General features: G+C 41.9%; 1 protein-coding gene across 1 annotated transcript; it reads left to right on the forward strand.

Annotated features, from left to right (window-relative positions):
- The first annotated feature begins 89 nt into the window (after positions 1 to 89).
- On the forward strand, positions 90 to 16,617 carry LOC123408210 (receptor-like protein kinase At3g21340). The gene is made up of 12 exons (XM_045101376.1): positions 90 to 204; positions 10,913 to 11,018; positions 11,813 to 12,309; positions 12,729 to 12,867; positions 12,999 to 13,070; positions 13,173 to 13,244; positions 13,328 to 13,408; positions 13,492 to 13,646; positions 15,029 to 15,297; positions 15,384 to 15,510; positions 15,594 to 15,662; positions 15,750 to 16,617. Exons 1-12 carry the CDS (start codon positions 90 to 92, stop codon positions 16,448 to 16,450), a joined length of 2,403 nt encoding a protein of 800 aa, XP_044957311.1. The 3' UTR covers positions 16,451 to 16,617.
- Positions 16,618 to 21,293: the final 4,676 nt, after the last annotated feature.

Below are 21,293 nucleotides of genomic sequence, written 5' to 3' on the forward strand. Positions count from 1 at the left end.
GGGCGTGGCCGGTGGCGGTGGCAGCGGCGACATTCGGCCCGGATCCGGTCTTGGCGGTGGCGACGGCGACGGCTAACCCGGATCCGACCATGGTGGTGGCGGCGTCCCCTCCACCGGGGATGACGGGCCAGGTGGTGGGTCTTTGTGGCGGCACCGGTGATGGCGGATCTTGGGATCCCGTGACCGGGCTCGTCGCAGGATTCGGTACTGGCTGCGAGTCAGGGAGACATAGTTGTCGGTGAAAACCGAGCCGACGGCGGACGATGGCGGCGTTATGCGCCGTTACCTTGATGAAGGCTTCGTCCTGTAACTACTATCGATCCACTCGTGCTGCTCCAGGGGAAACCCTAGGATCTGGTTTTCCAGATCGGACGATGACGACATTGCGGTGTCGTTCCTCTCTAGGGAGCATTGTTTGTGGAGCAGCGCTGGAAGACAGAGGCAGGAGGTGGAGCGTCTTCGTCCTGCACGGAGCTTCGGTGGTGATGTCAGGTCATGCCTGGCCGACAGGTGCTACGCTTTGTCATGCATGTTCGGCAGGTGCTACGCACGACGGATCTTACGAGTCTTCGCATCTGGATGGATGAGCGCAGGCAGGTCGATCCACTCGTGCTGCTCCAGGGGAAACCCTAGGATCTGGTTTTCCAGATCGGACGATGGCGGCATTGCGGTGTCGTTCCTCTCTAGGGAACATCGTTTGTGGAGAAGCACTAGAAGACAGAGGAAGGAGGTGGAGCGTCTTCGTCCTGCACGGAGCTTCGGTGGTGATGTCAGGTCATGCCTGGGCAACATGTGTTACGCTTTGTCATGCTTGTTTGGCAGGTGCTACGCACGACAGATCTTACAGAGTCTTCGCGTCTGGATGGATGAGCGCAGGGGAGGTGGCACCGTTGCGCGCCGTGGTGGCGTCGGCGGGTGGCCGGACTGGCATGGATGATGCGGATTTCTCTCCTGAAGATGGGTCAGCGGTTCGATGATGATGGCGGCTTCTAAAGCGTGTGCGTGTGGTGTACGCTTTAGGTCTGCTGCACCGACTGTTAGTTACGATACGTTATGTGGGTGGATCGGCGACGATACCGGTTTGAGATATGGAGAGTGAGAGCATTCACATTATCGCGTTTTGTAGGTGTGAGTGGGGCTTCAAATGACTTGATGTATGTTCTTATGAGACCTTTGTTGAATAAGTAATAAAGATGGTTGTATGCATCGATTGATGCAGAGGCCGGTGGTCTAAACCTTCTTTTCCAAAAAAAAAACACTGACAAGTTTTACGAGACAACATGACAATTAGATACATTTAAAATGACAAGCACTGCAAATTATTTTTGTAGCAACTAGATTTTATAAGCACACGCAGGTGTTGCATAAAAATATCAAACAATATAAAGGCTCCTTTTGTGAATAGTGTCGGTCTGTTCTTTTTACTATAGCTAGCTAGTGTGCTTATTCCTCGAAAAAAGAAGGGGAGTGATATACGTCGGCGCGCCTGGCCGAAAGCGCGTCCGCACCGTTGGATCTTCATGTAACATTTTTTCTTTCGATGCAGCAATTTTTTCAACGGTTGCAACAAAAAACAAAATTTATAGCAAAAAAAATATCTACGTGATCGTAGCAAAAAAAAATCTGATGGTGCGTGATAGCAAAAGTCAAACGCCAGTTGTAACAAATATCTACGTGAACGTGTATGTAACTTTTTTAGTGAACGGTTGCAGCAAAACATGATGCCTGTAGCAAAAATTAACACGGTTGTAACAAAAGTAAAAAACATCGATTGTAATGAAAAATCCGATGAACTGGAGTTGCAACCAAACGTATATGCAACTTTTTTACTGGGACAAATGTAATAAAAAAACGCTTAGAACAAATATGACGCTGGTTGCAACAAATTTAGACGAAAAATGTTGCATCCACTGACTAGCAAAGGGCGCGCGTCAGGAAAATGTTGCATGGGCCCGCACGCGAGGGGCCGACCGCCGCATCGGTTCGGTCAGCGCGCCGTATGGAAACGATTTAAAAAAAAACCATGTGTGCCTACCTTTTTACTGCAGCACTGCTTATTTTTCCCATCCGTGCATGGATGCATGGGCTGCCAGCAACCGCTGCATGCTCTGCCACTGCCTTTTTCCTATCGACCGCAAGCTGATAGCGACACGCATGGACGAGCTGCCGCACGACAAAGCCTGGGTGCGACGCCGGTTTATAGTCGGGTCCTTTTCTGTTTTTTTTTTAAATGTTATATATATATATTTTTAAATTTAAATACGAAAAATGATTCTAAATTTCAAAAAAATCTTGCTTTTAAAAAATGTTTCAAATTTAAAACTTTATCATTTTTCAAAATTCATCCATAAATTTGGAAAATGTTTCGCATTTTCAAAATTGTTCTTAAAATTAGAAAAATATTTTTTATTCTTCAAAAAATGTTCTAGATATTTCAAAAAATATTCTGGATTTTCAAAAATATTTTATGTTTTCAAAAAAAGTTCTGAATTTTCAAAAATTGTTCTTCAAATTCGAAAAATGTTGAAATTTGTTACCAATTTAAAATTATGTTCTTGATTTATACTCTCTCCGTTTTGAAAAAAATGACTTAAAAATAACTTAGTTTTGTAGTAACGTTAATAGAAAAAAGAGTCATTTATTTTGGGACGGAGGGAGTACATGTTTAAAAAGTTGTTTGGGCTTCAAATTTCTTTACAATTTGTCAAAATTGTTCTCATTTTTAAATTTTGTTTTCAAGAATCAAAAAATGTTCATGCTTAATTTTTTTAAGCTTTCAAATTTGTTCTCTGTTTTAAACAATGTTTGAAATTGTGCGTGCTTCCAAATTTGTTTGGGGTTTCTCAAAATTGTTATCTGTTTCAAAATTTTGTTCTCAAGATTTAAAAACTGTTCGGGCTTTAAAAAATTGTTGGCACTTGCAAATTTGTTCATGATTTTTAAAAATTATTCTCGGTTTCAAAATTTGTTCTCGCTTTCAAAAAATGTTAGTGCTTTAAAAATTTATTCGTGCTTTCAAATTTGTTCATGGTTTTCCAAAATTGTTCTCTTTTTCAAAATATTGTTCTCAAGATTCAAAAAAAATTTATGCTTCAAAAAATTGTTCGTGCTTCCAAATTTATTCACGATTTCTAAAAAAAAATCTCAGTTTCAGAATTGGTTCTCAAAATTCAAAAAATGTTTGTGCTTTAAAAATTAGTTTGCGCTTTCAAAAATGTTTAAAAAATATTAGATTTTTTGAAACAAAAGAAAAGCTGGGCCGGCCCAGTTACGGCGAGCCCCCGTGCGTTGCAGCTCTTCTTTGCCGCAACGAGCGGCAGGTAGGAGCTCCTGTACAAACACCGCCCTAATAGCATATTTTGAGGGCAGCGCAATTTTGCTATGGTGTGTTATTATTTTTTCCCTTGGTTTCTATTAGAAGGGATGAAGGGAATTGATGAAGTAGTTGATTGTCGTGGTTTTGTCACAACAAATGTTATGTGGTGGCTTATCGAGAGTGGTTGGGCCGAGAGAACGTCGTCGTGCTCCGGAAACAGGATAGGGGACAAGTGGTGCAAGACACACGATGTACCCAGGTTCGGAGCCCACCGCGGGAGGTAACACCCCTAGTCCTACTAGTCTAATTAATGAACCGAGCGGGCTACAATGTTGCTCCTTGAGCTATCCGACGGAGTAGGGAGAAGGAGCTAGCTTGCTCTCTCTACCTCTCTTGTGTGTGTGTGTGTGTGTGTGTGTGTGTGTGTGCGTGATGCAAGGTGGAGTTGGTCGTCCCTTGGATGGGGCGGCTCCAGGGGTTTTATAGGCCAATCCCGTGGCTCATAATATGCATATATGTCGCTGGGGGGACCCGACTGGCAGCCTCCTTAGCCAGCCAGGAGTCCCATCGGCCGAGGGGTCTTGTTGATTGTAGGGCCCACCGGCCACTGGGTCCCATCGGGAGCCGGAGGGGTGGGTCCGTTGGCCAGGGGGTCTTGTCATGCCGCAACATGGGCTGTACAGCGCGGCGTCGTCTTGTGGTAGCCAGCCGCGGTCAGCGGTACGACCAACCGCATTGTAGCCACGCGGGAGGAGGTAATGTTGGCGGAGGCGTGCCGTCATTATGCCGCCCCGCCCCGTCGTTGGTCGGCTACGGTCAGCGGTAACGTATAGCTTTGCCAACAGATGCATGTCAGCATTGTGGTGTCGTGGTGTAGTGTACGCGTGCGGGGAAAGAACGGCCCGCCGTCGAGAGCGCCGCTCGGGCAGGGCCCGATGGTCCATGCCAGCGGCGGCGGGAGGGGAGATCGATGGGAGGGGGTTGGAAAGAGGGTGTATCTCTCGCGGTTCGTCCGTCGCGCGGGGGGGGGGGGGGGGGGGGGGGCGAGCAGGGGCCCCACCCCTGCTCTTTTCACGACGACGTGTCCTGTCTTTGGAAAAGGCTATCAGCCAAGTGATGGAGGGGAAGCCATATTATGCAGACACACAAGACAAATAAGAGAAGAAAAATGATATGTAGTTTTATGTAATCTGACTTTGAACAGTTGCTCTGGAGTTAAAATAAATAAATAAAGGTCTCTTTATAACGGTTTAAAAGGCTCAACTGTTAGGGAACATGTCAAGTCTTACAATGGAAATAAAAGATAAAAGTGGTATTACAAAGTCCATTGTTATGTAGTAATAACTCCCAACTTATTTCTACCCGTTTGTTCTAACATTGAACAAGAGTAATGCTACATCTACAAAGACTTACTTAAAGATTTTACGTACAAACTGATGTGTAGGATTGTAATTGATAATTGAGGGATGAGGGGTCCCACCCTCACTGAAAATCAGAGGGGAGAGAAGAATTAATTTGGAAGGTTAAGTAAACCTTTGTAAGTCTTTGCAGGTCTAGCATTATTGCATTGAACAAACCCATAACGAGTTGCTGAAGTTTATAATTATGAATTCGACTTTTTAAGTGTCTACTTGATCGGTTTCTAAAGTTTGGTATAGACAACTTGTATTTCACCCATTTCAACTTGCTGAGGTTTTAGACTAAGGGTGAAGGAAGTTCTGGTAGTCGGTTGGTATCTTTCTATCAACTCACCTTAGTTTAGGCGAGGGTAACCAATGGAATTTGAGCTTCCAAATAAGGTACATTCACAACCTCCCACGGCCAGTTCAAGAGTTGTAAAGTCAGAAGAGCCACCAAACCAACCCCCCAACTCGTGCTTACAATAGTGAGAAAAACAAGGATATTGACAAATTCAAAGGCAAGTCAACTCCCTGCCTAACAACCATATGACGGTACGACAAGCAGGCCCAATGGACGGAGACATGGATGGAGCACCTAGAATCAAACATAGAACTCCTTCCGTTTTAAAATAAATGATTCAAAAATGACTCAACTTTGTAATAAAGTTAGTATAAAGTTGAGTCATTTTTGAGTCATTTTGAAACGGAGGGAGTAGAAGTGTTAGGCGCGTTTTGCTGCGCTGTTGATGTTTTTGAATTTTTATATTTTTTGTACTCAACCTATCTCCAAATATAATGTGTAGTTTTTTTTAAAGTCAAACCTCTTTAAATTTGACCCATTTTTGTAGAATCATATTAGTATCCATAATATCAAATCGAATTCTTAGATTCACCATAAAATAATTTTTCATATTTTATTATTTAGTATTGTGGATGTTGATACTTTTTCCTCTCAACTTGGTTAAAGTTAAAAAAGATTGACCTTTCAATAACCTAATGCACCTTTTTATTTGGGAACGGAGTGATTATTATGTTTGGTTAGTGGAAAGATGATGGAGTGTTTTTTTTATTCATATAATGCAGTATTCTGGTGGGCTTTCGCGGTGTAATTTCGTGATATCCTAAGTAACTCATACCTTGCCCTAAAAAAAAGTATCTCATACATATGTGGAATTTTTTTCCGTGGATGCATGTATGATGCTACATTACGACATGTTGATGCTTTTTTCTAGGTGATGAAAGGGTGCATACAATAGATAAGTTTTTATAGGCCGGTTGCTTTCAATTGGTTTGAAAAATTATTGCCGAGACAAAATCATGGACAAAATCAAATATTTAATTTCTCAATGGAATAAAAGAGTATAGTGACCTAAAATAACTAAATGAAAGATTGTTGATCCAGTCAAAATCGGTGACCCTTGAATGAAAGGCCTCCAATTCTAAGAAACTTAATAATATAGTATATACAGTATATGAGTAATATCTATCCTACCTGTACACGAACTGCTATTGAACATATATATTGGGCTACATTGCCGGTGCTTCTGCAATGGAGCGATCAACGCCCCGAACAATGACGCCAACGATACGGTGGCTGCTGCTTCTCTGCCTCGCCGCTGCGGCCGGGGGCGTACTCCAAGCTCGCGCCCAGCCTGACAGCAACGGTATGTTCACTAGTGGAAAACGGGCCTTTGGCCGGGACCCTTTAGTCCTAGGCCCGGCCACGTAGCCCCAAATCGCAATGCCTCCCTCGAGGCTTTAGTCCCGGTCCGTAAGGAGCCTTTAGTCCCGGTTCGTGTCCCAAACCGAGACTAAAAGGCTACGCGGTGTGCGCCGCATGTCTCAAACCGGAACTAAAGTCCTCTGCCTATATATAGCACAACCCCCCTCTCTCCTCTTCCTTGCATTTTTCTTGGTGGAGGATTGTGGTTGTGTGCTAGCTCTCCACTTTTTTTGATGCACTAGAGGTGTTTGTTGAAATGTGTGTTAGAGCGATGCCGCTTCAGTTCACCGAACACAACTACGATATGAGATGCCTGAGCCACGCTTAAACCTCTTCCTCTTTATTTCTACTTATTCTAAAAGGTTAGCAACTATATTTCCTCGTTTAGACCATGCGATACTAATTTTTAGGATCGTGATTGTATTTGATATACTGTTGTATAACACAGATGAGCCATCCATGGATGTACGGTGATCGACGCACAGCCGCTTACAGAGAAGGCGTGCATTCTTTTCGAGATGCAGCCGATGCGAACAAGCATGGTGGTGGCTATATGTTTTGTCCATGTGTTGAATGTCGGAATGAGAAGGATTACACTTTCTCAAGAGTCATTCAGAGCTATCTGCTTCGGTCCGGTTTTATGTCGGGCTATAATGTTTGGACCAAGCACGGAGAAAGAGGGGTTATGATGGAAGACGACGACGACGAAGAAGAGAACGATGATGACAACTACCGATCTATGTTCTCTGAGTATGCTGATACCGCAATAGAAGACAATGAAGAAGAAGATCAGGATGAAGAACGGGAACTAGATGAGCCCGCTGATGATCTTGGCCGGGTCATTTCTGATGCACGGCGAGGTTGCGACACAGAAAAGGAGAGGTTGCAGTTCGAGCATATGTTACAGGACCACAACAAATTGTTGTACCCAACTTGTGAAGATGGCGAGAAGAAGCTGGATAGCACACTAGAATTGCTGAAGTGGAAGGCAGAGACCGGTGTGACTGACTCGTCATTCGAAAAGTTGTTGGTACTGATGAAGAAGATGCTTCCAAGAAAGAACGAATTGCCCGCCAGCACGTACGAAGCAAAGAAGCTTGTCTGCCCTCTAGGATTAGACGTGCAGAAGATACATGCATGCCCTAATGACTGCATCCTCTACCGCGGTGAGAAGTACGAGAATATGGATAAATGCCCGGTATTGCACTGCATTGCAGTATAAGATCAGAAAAGATGACCCTGGTGATATTGAGGGCGAGCCACCCAGGAAGAGGGTTCCTGCCAAGGTGATGTGGTATGCTCCTATAATACCACGGTTGTAACGTCTGTTCAGAAATAAAGATCATGCGAAGTTGTTGCGATGGCACATGGAAGATCGTATGAAAGACGATAAGTTGAGGCACACCGCTGATGGTCGGCAGTGGAGAAAAATCGAGAGAGAGTTCCCGAGATTTGCAGCTGACGCAAGGAACTTATGGTTAGGTCTGAGTACAGATGGCATGAATCCTTTTGGGGAGCAGAGTTGCAGTCACAGCACCTGGCCCGTTACTCTATGTATCTACAACCTTCCCCCTTGGTTGTGCATGAAGCGGAAGTTCATTATGATGCCAGTGCTTATCCAAGGTCCAAAGCAACCCGGCAACGATATTGATATGTACCTAAGGCCATTAGTTGATGAACTTTTACAGCTGTGGGCCGAACCAGGTGTACGTGTGTGGGACGAGCACAAACAAGAGGAATTTGACCTTCGAGCGTTGCTTTTTGTAACCATCAATGATTGGCCTGCTCTTAGTAACATTTCAGGACAGTCAAACAAGGGATACAATGCATGCACGCACTGTTTGGATCAAACAGAAAGTATATATCTGGACAAATGTAGGAAGAATGTGTACCCGTACAATCATCGTTTTCTTCCGCCCAAGCATCCCTTAAAGAAAAAAGGCAAGCATTTCAATGACAAGGCAGAACCCCGGGGGAAGCCTGTCATCCGTACTGGTGCTGAAGTATTTGATATGGTTAAAGATTTAAAAGTAATCTTTGGAAAGGGTCCTGGCAGCCAACCTGTTCCTAACGGCCCTGATAAGCGCGTACCCATGTGGAAGAACAAATCTATATTTTGGGAGCTACCCTACTGGGAAGTCCATGAGGTCCGCTCGGCAATCGACGTGATGCACCTGACGAAGAATCTCTGCGTGAATATTCTAGGCTTCCTGAGCTTGTATGGGAAGTCAAAAGATACACCGGAAGCACGGGAGGACCAGGAACGTCATAAAGGAAGAGATGACATGCATCCAGGGCAGTTTCAAGGGCGTGCCAGCTACGCTCTTACTAAGGAAGAGAAGGAAATCTTCTTTGAAGTCCTTTTCAGTATCAATGTCCCGACTGGCTTCTCGTCGAATATAAAGGGAATCATAAATATGAAAGGCAAAAAATTCCAAAACCTAAAGTCTCATGACTGCCACGTGCTTATGACGCAATTGCTTCCGGTTGCATTGAGGGGAATTCTACCGAAAAATGTTCGCCTGGCAATTGTGAAGGTATGTGCATTCCTCAATGCAATTTCTCAGAAGGTAATCGATCGAGAAAGTCTATCAGGGTTACAGATTGATGTGGTCAAATGTCTGGTCAGCTTTGAGTTGTTGTTCCCGCCATCCTTCTTCAATATAATGACACACCTCCTAGTTCACCTAGTCGAAGAGATTAGAATTCTCGGTCCTGTATTTCTACACAATATGTTCCCCTTCGAGAGGTTCATGGGAGTCTTAAAGAAATATGTTCGTAACCGTGCTAGGCCAGAAGGAAGCATCTCCAAGGGCTATGGAACAAAGGAGGTCATTGAGTTTTGTGTGGACTTTCTTCCTGACCTTAAACCGATTGGTGTTCCTGAATCTCGGTATGAGGGTAGGCTGACAGGAAAAAGCACACTAGGAAGGAAAGCAAAAGTATGTATGGACGAACATTCTTTCTTTCAAGCACACTACACAGTTCTACACAATTCCACCGTGGTGGCTCCGTATATTGTGAGACACAAGAATATTCTACGCTCCGAAAACCCGGGGAAGGCTGACTCTTGGATTAAAGTGGAAAGACTTTCGGCAGTTGGTTGCAGACACATTTCATGAATGATGACACCGTTGGAGATGAGCTGTACTGTTTGGCGAGGCCACCATCTTCGACTATATGTACTTTCCAAGGGTATGAGATAAATGAGAATACATTTTACACGGTTGCCCAAGATAAAAAGAGCACCAACCAAAATAGTGGTGTCCGCTTTGATGCAACAGACGAGAATGGCACTGTTTGGAAACATATTACGGGTACATAGATGATATATGAGAACTTGACTATGGACCTACTTTTAAGATCCCTTTGTTTCGGTGCAAATGGGTGAAGCTGACAGGAGGCGGGGTAGTTGTAGACCAAAAGTACGGCATGACAACAGTGGATCTCAACAATCTTGCGTACATGGACGAACCATTTGTCCTAGCCAATGATGTCGCCCAGGTTTTCTATGTGAAGGACATGTCTACAAAAACGAGAAAAAGAAATCAGGAAAAGAAGATATCGTCCGATGAGCCAAAACGCCACATAGTTCTTTCAGGGAAAAGAAACATCGTGGAAGTAGATGACAAGACAGGCATGTCAAAAGATTATAATAAGTTTCATGAAATTCCGCCCTTCAAAGTGAAAACTGACCCAAGCATCCTACTGAATGATGAAGATTCTCCATGGCTACGACCTAGAAGAAAACAGAAATAATAGATAGGAATATTGGTGCAATAATGTAATAATGTATTAAACTTTTTATGTAATGCATGTATGGAATGTACTAAATTTCAAACACTTTTCATTTTCATAGTTTTGTCAAATTCTCAAATACGCAAAAAGAATTTTAATAAACCTTTGTAAGAGATGAGTTCTCGTTACAAGAAGAAGAAATATTTTTTTGTCATTTAATTTTTTCTATTGTATAGTGTATATGCATAAGTGTTAATAGTGTTTCTAGCAAAGACCCGGGACTAAAGGTCCTCCTATATAAAACGACACTTCGAAGTTTCCAACCCCTCTTATATAGTCTGTTAGTTTATTAATTAATCAAATGTCCGTTTTTTGCAGAACTATGGATCCACATATCAGGAACCTCGAAGAGGAAGAACTTCTCGAAGATATAATCAAAGACGGCCCCGACGTTGAACCAGCTGAATCTCCGTCGTCATATCTAAACCCTTCTGAATATGGAATGGAGGTCGAGCGACACGAAGATGAAGCCGATAGGGCAGGAGATAGGTCCAATGACGAAGAAGGTGATAGCTCCACTGATGGAGAAGCCGGTGAAGAAATAATAAAGTCCGACGAGGTATACATATGAAGTTCGACAATCACTTGTAATATGTTTGCGAGACCATTCACACGTTTACCTCTGAGTACAAGGATCACAAATTCGACGTAAGCAATGAACAGATTCGAGATGAGGCTGCTGCACAGGGCGCTCTACCCACCCACAGGCAACCCTGACGCAGGGCCTTGTCCTCTCGTCCAGGCTCAACTTCGGCCCGACCAGTGAAAACAACGTCATCAGGTGAATCAAATTAAAGATGAAAAATGTTTTCCTCTGCGTAGGTATTTATGCTCCCAGGCAAACAGTAAATTATTACATAACAAAAAAGAAATTTGGTTGCGTTGGCATATTCGTGTCTTCTAATTGCTTACAAGTTTTGTGGAGAATTGACACATTATGTTATCTGGGCCAAACAAATAAGCCGTATCCTTTCCTTTTCTAGTAGAGCACTGACTTTTTCTTTTATGCAAAGACCAAAACATATGTTATTTTTTCAAAATAAAAATTTGCACGCAGTTAGAAAACACGAGCAAATTTTCAGCCCCTTTGATGCATAGGATTTTTGTTGGATTGGAATTCTTAGGAAATTTTCGTCCATTGGTCGTTTGATTTGTAGGTTTGAATCATATAGAAATTATTCCTCATTTTTACTACATTCCATAGAAAGGCTAATATACACTCCAACCTCTTGGAAAAGTTCCTTTGTTTTTGTCTATTCATGTGTTTTTGTCTATTCATGTGTTTTTGTCTATAAAAAGGCTAATATATATATTCCATAGAAAGGCTAATATACATTTGTAGGATTCAAATGTGCATGACACAATATTCCCATCTTTTTGTCTATTCACGTGTTTTTACAATCCTGCGAATCAAAGAGGCCTTTGTTATAAAAAAAACATAATTTTCTTGATTTTCTTTTATATTTTCTTGAATCTCTTGTTGATCCATGAGCTCTAGCATGTGAGTCCCCATTTTGAATATCTTGTTTTCCTCTATATTTTCCATGGCACTAACCATGAGACATAATTGATTAGGTATCCCGACGACCCACATGACAGAATATGGTTCCCTAGGGTTAACTCAGCAACCTGGACCGAGATAACAACGACGAACACGGTGCATCACGAAGAAAGCGACTTGTTCGAAGTACCAACGGCGGTGATGCAGACAGCAATCATGCCACGGCGGAACACGTCCAACAGCATAGAGTTCTCCTGGGACCCCTTGGCGCAGCTCAGCGACCCATCGCCAGGATACATCGCCATCATGCACTTCTCCGAGCTGCAGCTCCTCTCCAGCAACAACGTGCGCGAGTTCTATGTCAGCGTCAACGGCGAGCCATGGCACCCAAATGTCTTCACGCCCAAGTACCTCTATGGTGGCGCCACCTACAATAGCTTGCCCTCTCGGAAGAGCCACTACAACGTTTCCATTATCGTCGCACCCAACTCAACGCTGCCACCGATAATCAACGCTCTCGAGGTGTTCTCCGTCATCCCTACTACTATCATCGGCACATACTCCAGGGATGGTATGTGCATTATGTAGACATGTATAAAATATGTACATGACCACAGTACTGTGCGCCTAAAATGGAAATCAACTCACAAATTTTCTGTTTTTTCTCAAACCTGAACAGTATCGTTTGAAAGCATTTTCATGGACATCCAACCAGCCTCCTCTCAAGTCACTACATATATAACATTGTAACCTAGTTCTAACTTAAAATCGCAGTTACATTTTATTATACTCCCTCCGTCTCAAAATAAGTGTTGTTGGTCTAGTACAAAATTTGTACTAATTTAGTGTTAAGTTTGCGACACTTATTTTGGGACAGAAGGTGTACTAAAAAGTGCAATTTGTTGGCTTAGTAGTATGTCAGTTTTCATATGTTTTTAGGAAAATGAGAATTAGCAAATGTCACCAAACAATTGGTGCTACTAACTGCAGTGTCTGCCATGGTGGCAATCAAGGCAAAGTATAAGGTGCTGAAGAACTGGATGGGTGATCCATGTGTTCCAAATAATATGGTATGGGATACATTGACTTGCGACTATGCCACTGCAAGCCCTCCAAGGGTTAGAAGCATGTAAGTAGTTCCTATCCACATGGAATACATATTTATGTTAGGGACAATTATCATTAGAACTGTCAAAATAACAAGACGGTTTCATTCCTACCATGCAGTAAAGTTGATCACTTAATGTTTTCTCTATGTAGAAACATGTCCTCCACTCGGCTCAGTGGTGATATATCGTCTTCTTTTGCAAGCCTCGAGAACGTCCAATACTTGTACGTCTAGAGTAATTTTGGATCTATTTTGGCCTCTTTTGTAGTCGATGGACTGATGACACAAAAATGCTAACAAAAAGGACCATGTTTCATATCTTGCAGGAATCTGTCGAATAATAACTTGACAGGCTCCATCCCAGATGCTCTTTCAGAGTTAAAATCATTGACAGTTCTGTAAGTTGATCAGACAACTTTATCAAAATTTGCCCATTCCTGTGACTGCTTTGAGCAATGTAAATAGCCTTTTCTTCCTATAGAGATTTGTCAGGTAACCAACTCAGTGGATCAATCCCCTCTGGACTTCTCAAAAGAATTCAAGATGGCTCCCTGAATCTAAGGTATATTTTATTCATTTTAATTCGCATATCTAACATGCCACTTGATCAATTTATGTATGCTTCTTCGTTTCATGCCTTCCTAGATACGACAACAATGCAGACCTCTGCACCAATGGTGATTCATGTCAGCCAGCCAAAATAAAGAGCAAGCTGATCATCAAAATTGTTGTCCCTGTAATTGTTGTTGTGGTGGTAGCAATGGCACTAATCTTTTTCTTCCTGAGGCGAAAAAGACAAGGTGAGGGTTTGGCATCAGAACACCTATTGTCTAATTTTCTTCAAAAAAACCCTAGGTTTTATCTTAAGTTAAACTTTGAGTGAACTCCGATTTTTATCCCCTGTTTTGACATTTTTGACACTAATTACCCCATTTAGCGGGAAATATATAATGACTCTCTACCGGTCAACATATTCGCACTTGACTAGGTATTTAGATATGTACGTGTATCAAAGTTATTGAAGTAGTATATTTACACACCGGTTTTAATATGATTCACATAATCATGCATAATTAGGGTTGTACATGATAATGTTGTAGAAAAACATACATGTTTATATCAGTAACAATTTCTCCTATAATTTATTCAATGGGATTATGCCATGCTTATGAAGTACAGTCATACTTCTTCGAAACGGAAACAAGAAGCCTAAACCTATCAAATATGCATTTCGGACTGAGAGAAAATCTAGCCATAAAAACCTAACCACCTGGGTTGAGCAGCAGAGGATGGAGCCATGCATGGGAGGGGAGAAGATTGTTGTACTGGCTCCGACGATTGCCAATAGCCATGCCTTGAGGCTTTGCCTGCCGCTCGTCCCCTACCTCGTCCTTCCCCTCCTAACAAATGAGGTAGTGATTTTTGGCCAAACTATGGCAGGATCGTGCGTGTGATTGGAATGCAAGCGATGCGTGTAGTGAACAATGGAGGATAGTGTGGTGCGGCCTGACCTTGACAACTTGGCCATCCAGCGAGCTGCTATGTTGCAATCATATCGAGCCTGACCGGTCAGGAGAAGGTAGACGATGTGGTTCGGCGTGCAGAAAAACCATGAAAAAAACACACTGATGTGACATGCCAGTTGGACCTTACAATTAAGACCCATCGGTGAAAACGCTCACAAAATTTTAAACAGGGTAAATTATTGCAACACCTTTGCTAAATGGGGTAAAACGGATGAAATCCCGTTAAATGGGATAACTAGTGTCAAAAATGTCAAAATAGGGGGCAAAAACCGAAATTCACTCTTAAACTTTCTTAGGTTTAACCAAATTAATAGAATATGAATATTTACTTTACCAAATAAAAGTGTTATTATTAGATTTTTCATTATAAATCTATTAATATTGACTAACTATTCTAGATTTGACACTTTTTCCTGAAAGCTTAATCAAACTTAAGAGATGCCGACTTCAAACAAAATTTAGGGGGTCTATTTTTGTTATTTTGTTTTGGGGTAGGGGTGGGGGGCTCAGGAGGAGTAATATTTTTCCAATGGATCCATGTACACTAGTAATGTTTGTTGTGCTATTCTACACACACACACACACACACACACACACATATATATATATATATATATATATATATATATATATATATATATATATATATATATAAGGTTCGATGAACAACTCAGTGAAGCCACAAAATGACCCAACGGCCAGCTATGCGTCAGGAAGCGGTGTCTATGGGGACGGCTCGGTGCGACTTGAGAGCCGTCGGTTCACATATGAAGAGCTCAAGATGATAACGAATAACTTCGAGCGAGTACTCGGTCGAGGAGGGTTTGGGTATGTCTACGATGGTTTCCTGAAAGTTGGTACTCAGGTGGCAGTGAAGCTGCGCTCTCAGTCTTCCAATCAAGGCGTTAAGGAATTCCTTGCTGAGGTAAAAACTTCTTCCTTTGACTACATCTGATATTTATGAGTAGAAATGTTTTGTCAACAAATTTATACTCAGAAACATTTATCCAGGCTCATATTTTGACCCGGATTCACCACAAGAATCTTGTCTCCATGATTGGTTACTGCAATGACGGGGAGTACATGGCACTTGTCTACGAGTACATGTCAGAAGGGACCCTGCAAGAACATATTGAAGGTACAGAGGTTCTCAGTCATATGTTTTACATTTTAATGTCTTAGGTATAGCTTAAACGGAGAAATATCGCAATCTAATTGTAGGAAGAAAAAGCATCAAGGGATCTTTACCCTGGAGACAGAGACTCCGAATTGCACTTGAATCTGCACAAGGTGCACACTTCAATATTTTGAGTTTGTTGTTCCTGAAATTTTCATGTTTCCAGAAACTTGGGCATTAGCTGGTATGTTGATGTGCAGGATTGGAGTATCTGCACAAGGGGTGCAACCCGCCCTTGATTCATAGGGATGTGAAGGCCACAAACATCCTCTTGAATGCAAAGTTGGAGGCTAGGATTGCCGACTTCGGACTATCCAAGGCCTTTAGCAGTGAAAGTGACACCTATGTGTCCACAAACACGCTCGTCGGCACGCCGGGATATGTCGATCCTGAGTACCAAGCAACGATGCAGCCAACAGCCAAGAGTGATGTGTACAGCTTTGGTGTTGTACTTTTGGAGTTGATTACAGGGAAGCCAGCCATACTGCGGGGGGCAGAGCCAACTAGCATCATTCAGTGGGCAAGGAAACGGATGGCGCGAGGCAACATTGAAAGTGTGGTTGACGCAAGAAGCATGCAGGGAATATACGATGTTAACAGCGTGTGGAAGGTGGCAGATATCGCACTAAAATGCACCTCGTATGCGTCGACGCAACGGCCAGCAATGACAGATGTTGTGGCGCAGCTAGAGGAGTGCGTCGAGCTCGAGGAGGGCCATGCCACTGGAGACGTGAATGTCGGCTTCCACACAACCGGTAGCGGGGACAACCCGACGCTGAGTTATGGTTCTTATGGAGGTGATTGTCAGTCCACTGATAAGAGCCAGAGCAGCACCGCATTTGACATCGAGCAAAATGCTGAGAGGGTATTTGCAATGCCCATGGGTCCTGTTGCACGTTAACACGGTTATATGTTTTGTAACAGTAGCGTAAATACAAAGGGAAATTCGATATGGGTTATACGCTCATATGGTCCCACTATCGGCACTTTTGCAGTGTCTCGGGATCTGGTGATGCTTGTGGTATTGTGGGTTGTATTCTTCTTGAGCATAGATTTTGGAACAGTTCATTGGCCTGCATCTGCTTTTCATTACTTACTCTCTACATAAATAATTATAGTCGAAGAGAACTTTCTGCAGCATGTCATGGATGACAGATGACTGAACTTTCCTCTATCGTTTTAGAGCAACTTCAACCCCGTGACCCAAACGGATGAGCGCTTTGTCCGTCTTTTGTCTGTTTGGGTCAGTATCTCCCGATTGAGAATACTACTACACCTAATGCCTGTATGTAACGATCTCCGAGTTGTAGGAGAAATTGTATATACCTATGGGATTGGCTATTCGTCACCCTGGGTAAATAATAGTTATTCTTTACCCCTCTCTATTTTCACATCAACGCACCGTAATTTTATGTTTCATTTTTTTTGTTATTTCATACATAAAAAGAGACCGTAAGAAAATATAGTCACCATAAAAAATATTTGATGTCATGTAAAATTATAAACATAAAAACATAGTGTAAAATATACATGAAATATGATTTTTCTGGTCTTATGACATATATTTTTAATTTTTTACATCAAATTTTAAGTAATGGATCAATATTAATGTAACTACTGGTATTTCAAATGTAATTTATTTATGAAATGGTCATAAGATTACCTGGGTGAAGAATAATTTATTTTGCACGACGACCTCCATCTTCCTTGTGAAGGCGGACACGAAGCTTTTGGGTGACCCTCTCGAAGCGGGATGGACCACCGACGACGTCGGGCTTCACCTCCGCGGCTCCCGCGACAACGAGGAGTGCAGCTTCATCTATATATCCCGGTCTGTACGATTGTACTAGCGTTTTCCCTTTGATTTCTTTTTTGGATGGGTCTTTGGTTGCAATTTTTGTTGGCAGTGTCCAGCAGTACCATGACGAATTTTGGGTAGGTTGTGGCAGAATTCTGGGTTGTGAAGGTTGCGTTCAACATCAGTAATATGCTGAATACATCCACATTAAGGTACAGTAACAAACTGAAGCCCCTTGAGTTTTTCTATTATTTGAAAAAGAAACATCACGTGCCTGAACCGAACTATTGCCTGCTGAATTCTACCATTGCATCGTCGGACTTGTGTTTCAAAAATAAGAAAAAGACACATCAACTCTTTCTCGATTGAGTCGGAAACTATACAAAAAAAATCATGGTTAACAATACTTCTATTCATTAGAAGAAGTTGAGGGAGTTGAAGAGTGCTCATAGGTGTGTAAACAATTGTATGTGCCCTAGATGTGCCCCGGTCGCCAACTCTATGGGGGGATCAACACTGATCCAATTATGTTTCAATCAGCAAATTAAAATTTAGAGGAGTTAATTTCATTCCAGCACAAGAACTAGCTCATCTTCTTGTAAATATTTTGCCCGCCAAAACAAATTTTCTGGAATAAATAGACTAAAATGTCATAATTTCAGAATAAAGCAGTCTCACCCGAAGTTTTCCAGTTTGTTTAGATATATGGTGTGCAACTATTTGGAGTGAACGAAAATGAGACGTCCGCTCAGGAGCTATATATTTTAGTTGTTCTCTATACGCCACCATATATCTGTATTATTTTTCATAATTGGCATGGAATAGGGGATTACTGTTAATGACCAAAAGATAATGTAATCTACGAAGGTGTTGTTCATCTCATAGATAGTTCTATGTATCTTACAATTTGTTGATCTCTTGGCCTTACGGGAAGGCATTCAGTCTATGTGTAGTGATCTTTTGGTTCGTTGTGGATATTTTACAGTTTTGGGGGCTCTTGATTCCATGTTTTATAACATCTTTATGCAATGTTACTAGGTAGGCGATTTGATGTTGATGACCAAAAAATATTGCACTTTAGGAATTTAGTATTCATCTCATAGATGGTACTATGTATTCTACAGTTTTTTGGTCTCTTGCCCTTGCGGAAAGGTATTCAGTCCATGTCTTGTGATGTTCCAGTTCATCGTGAATAGTTTGCAGTTTCTGAGTCGCTTGATATGCTTATTTGGCATCTGTATGCAACTGCATTGGGTATCATCCCAAATAGTTCAAGGTTCATTGTCTGGAGCTAGAAAAATATATGCATAGAACTGTTGATGTACACCCTAGGTTGTACATGAAATTCTGGGCAGATCTAGAGGGGTTAGACTTACATAGCAGATTTTCTATTTCAGTTTGCCTCTGCTCTAGAAAATTGAAATGATGTACCCCACGCTTAAAAAAAATGGTTCTACCTAGCAGCTTTTATGAGTTTTGAAAGTTGTGCATTCAACTTATATATAATCTTGCGATCCTTCCTACAATGCTTGGAGGGATAACATAGGGTTGTTCTCCATTCACTCATGTCAATCCATCTTATTGTTTTTAGGACACATTTCTCATCCCCTGATAATAATTATCCCTTTTGTGATTTATGTGAATGTTATGTAGCCAATTCCAACAGTTCTGTTTGGCTAATAAAGAAGAGAGGCATGCTACATAACGATACAAGGAAGATACTGAAGGAGGTTTTGCAAGTGCTTCTAGTTTAAGTATGCAACTTCTTGAATCCATGTGCCGAAACATTCATCTTTACCTTGAGGTATGGTCTGCTTTCAGCACCATTTATTTAGTTAATGTGTCATCGAAGTGTTGAACCTCAAACTAAATATTTTTTATTGATTATGGTGTCAACTATTTCAGGTTGTGATCTTGCTTTCATCAAGTTATAATTTACCTCCTATATTTTCATCATTGACGCGCTGCAAGTATTAATAACTTTTTTTTGTGTCCGAGTGAAAGTTATAAATTATCCTTTTTTAAAGAATTATCCTTTTGTTGAAACTTCATTTTATGCATTTTTCCCACGAATGATATTATTATCTCTTTGTAGTTTTATCGTCCATGCACTCTATCGTTATCAGTAGAGGAGCACATCAATTTTTTTCCTTCTCTGAGTTTTCATTATTACATATTAATTACATTTAACCATGGGAGCGGGTTGTAGGCATCGTTGTGTTCTGGATCAGGTATGTCGATTTTCTATGAGTTTTCCTTTTGTAAGATGGATATTTGTGCTTAAGAACTAATTATATTGATTTATTCATGCCTTCTTGTACATAGAGAAAAAACCAGAAGTTTATGGTTCCTCATATTGGAGGGAGGCTTTTATTGCATGGAAATTACAACACCGAAACTCTTACCAAAGCTGAGAAGGATTGCAAGGAGGAAGAGAAGATGTTTCCTCAAATTGAATTTTGTAAAAGAAAAAGTAGAGCGTATGGTCTGGCTACCAATTTATTTAGTAATATATGTGCTATGTGGCATACAATTATACCATATGAAACATATCTGAATACAGATGTAGAAGTTTTTTTGGGAACAATCCACGTCTAGCTGATGAAATTGAATTTTGTGGAAGTTTTTTGTAGTTTTGAAATGAGTGTGAGCTTTTTAAATTAGGATGGAGATTATATTTTTTATTTATCCAATTTGGGTGGAGAAGATATATGTCAAAGTTGGATGGAGAAGAGGCCCTATCTTCGTCCTCATTCATTGCGTAGCACAAAGCAATGGCAAGAAGCTAGACTTTCTAAGTTGAGTCATGATGATTTGAATGCGAGTTACATGGGTTTTGATGCATTAGTAAGTATAAGATGATATTTGTCCCAACACACTCGTACGTAACACGTGCAAGGTTGTCAACCATCATGATTTTTTATTAATCCATGACAACGCACTGGCATTCGACTAGTTTAGGTAGAACGCGTGCTTCGTTAAATACTTTTGTTTCTCTGTAACATCCACCCGGTTAGAAAAAAAAAGTCAGTACCTACCGTGACCTGAGTACATGGCTGGGAAGCACCCGGCTTGTCAGCCGAGCGGCTTGTTATTTCTGCCATTTTTTTAATAAATGGGGATATTTTTTTTCTTCAGGAACAATTTAACTAGGGACCGCTCTAATTATTTATTGGTAGAACAGTTCAACATGAAGATAGATTTGTATTAATTTACACCGTTATAACTCGACCCGATTAGATAAACGGATCATCAATTTTAATTAACATGGAAATTTTTAAAGAGTGCTTAATTAATATAAGTATAGATAGATATTACTATGATCTTTACTTATACTCAACCTTTCTCTTAAAATATTGTCAGCCCAACAAGAGAAGCTGTAGGGGATGTTATTTTAATTGTTGGGATCAAAGCATTTCTTATGCGTGTGTTTGGTAGCTTGTACCAAGGGTGTATGAGGGCAACAGTTTCCTTCTCAACCTATTTTTGTCTGTTTGATAGGATGTATGAGCTGTATTCAGCATGGTTCATCTTATGCAAAAAAGGCCCGTAGTATGGCTCCCGAGCGAACAAACGATCAGCCTTTCGCTGCTCAGCGTGGCTTTTGAGGCCCATCCCACTTGTTTCCTCCTCGATCCAGCAGGCCCGAACGACCTCTCCAATCCGTCGCAAAACCTAACCCCAACCTCTCGTTCCTCTCTCTGCTCCCGCGGCGCGCCACTGCCCCACTCTCCCCCGGTCGCCGCCTCCCCTGCTCGCCCCCAGCCGCCGCCTCCCTGCTCTCCCCTGGTCGCCGCCTCCCTGCTCGCCACCGGCCGCGCCGCCTCCACGTAAACCACTCTAGGATCCCAGGAATCATCTACCACGAAGGAGCCCGGAGCCACGAATCGCCGAATTTTACTCCTGATGTGGAGCACCTGCTATGAATGGGGAATTTCTATAGAAA

This window comes from Hordeum vulgare, chromosome 7H, assembly GCF_904849725.1.
Source record: "Hordeum vulgare subsp. vulgare chromosome 7H, MorexV3_pseudomolecules_assembly, whole genome shotgun sequence".
Taxonomy (NCBI): domain Eukaryota; kingdom Viridiplantae; phylum Streptophyta; class Magnoliopsida; order Poales; family Poaceae; genus Hordeum; species Hordeum vulgare.

What these genes read in the sequence shown, in the direction of transcription:
- LOC123408210 (XM_045101376.1), top strand. Translation starts at nt 90, where the DNA reads ATGGTGGTGGCGGCGTCCCCTCCACCGGGGATGACGGGCCAGGTGGTG. An exon ending in AGTGAAAACAACGTCATCAG is followed by an intron (nt 11,019 to 11,812) that starts GTGAATCAAATT and finishes ATAATTGATTAG; the next exon opens with GTATCCCGACGACCCACATG. An exon ending in GATGGCTCCCTGAATCTAAG is followed by an intron (nt 13,409 to 13,491) that starts GTATATTTTATT and finishes ATGCCTTCCTAG; the next exon opens with ATACGACAACAATGCAGACC.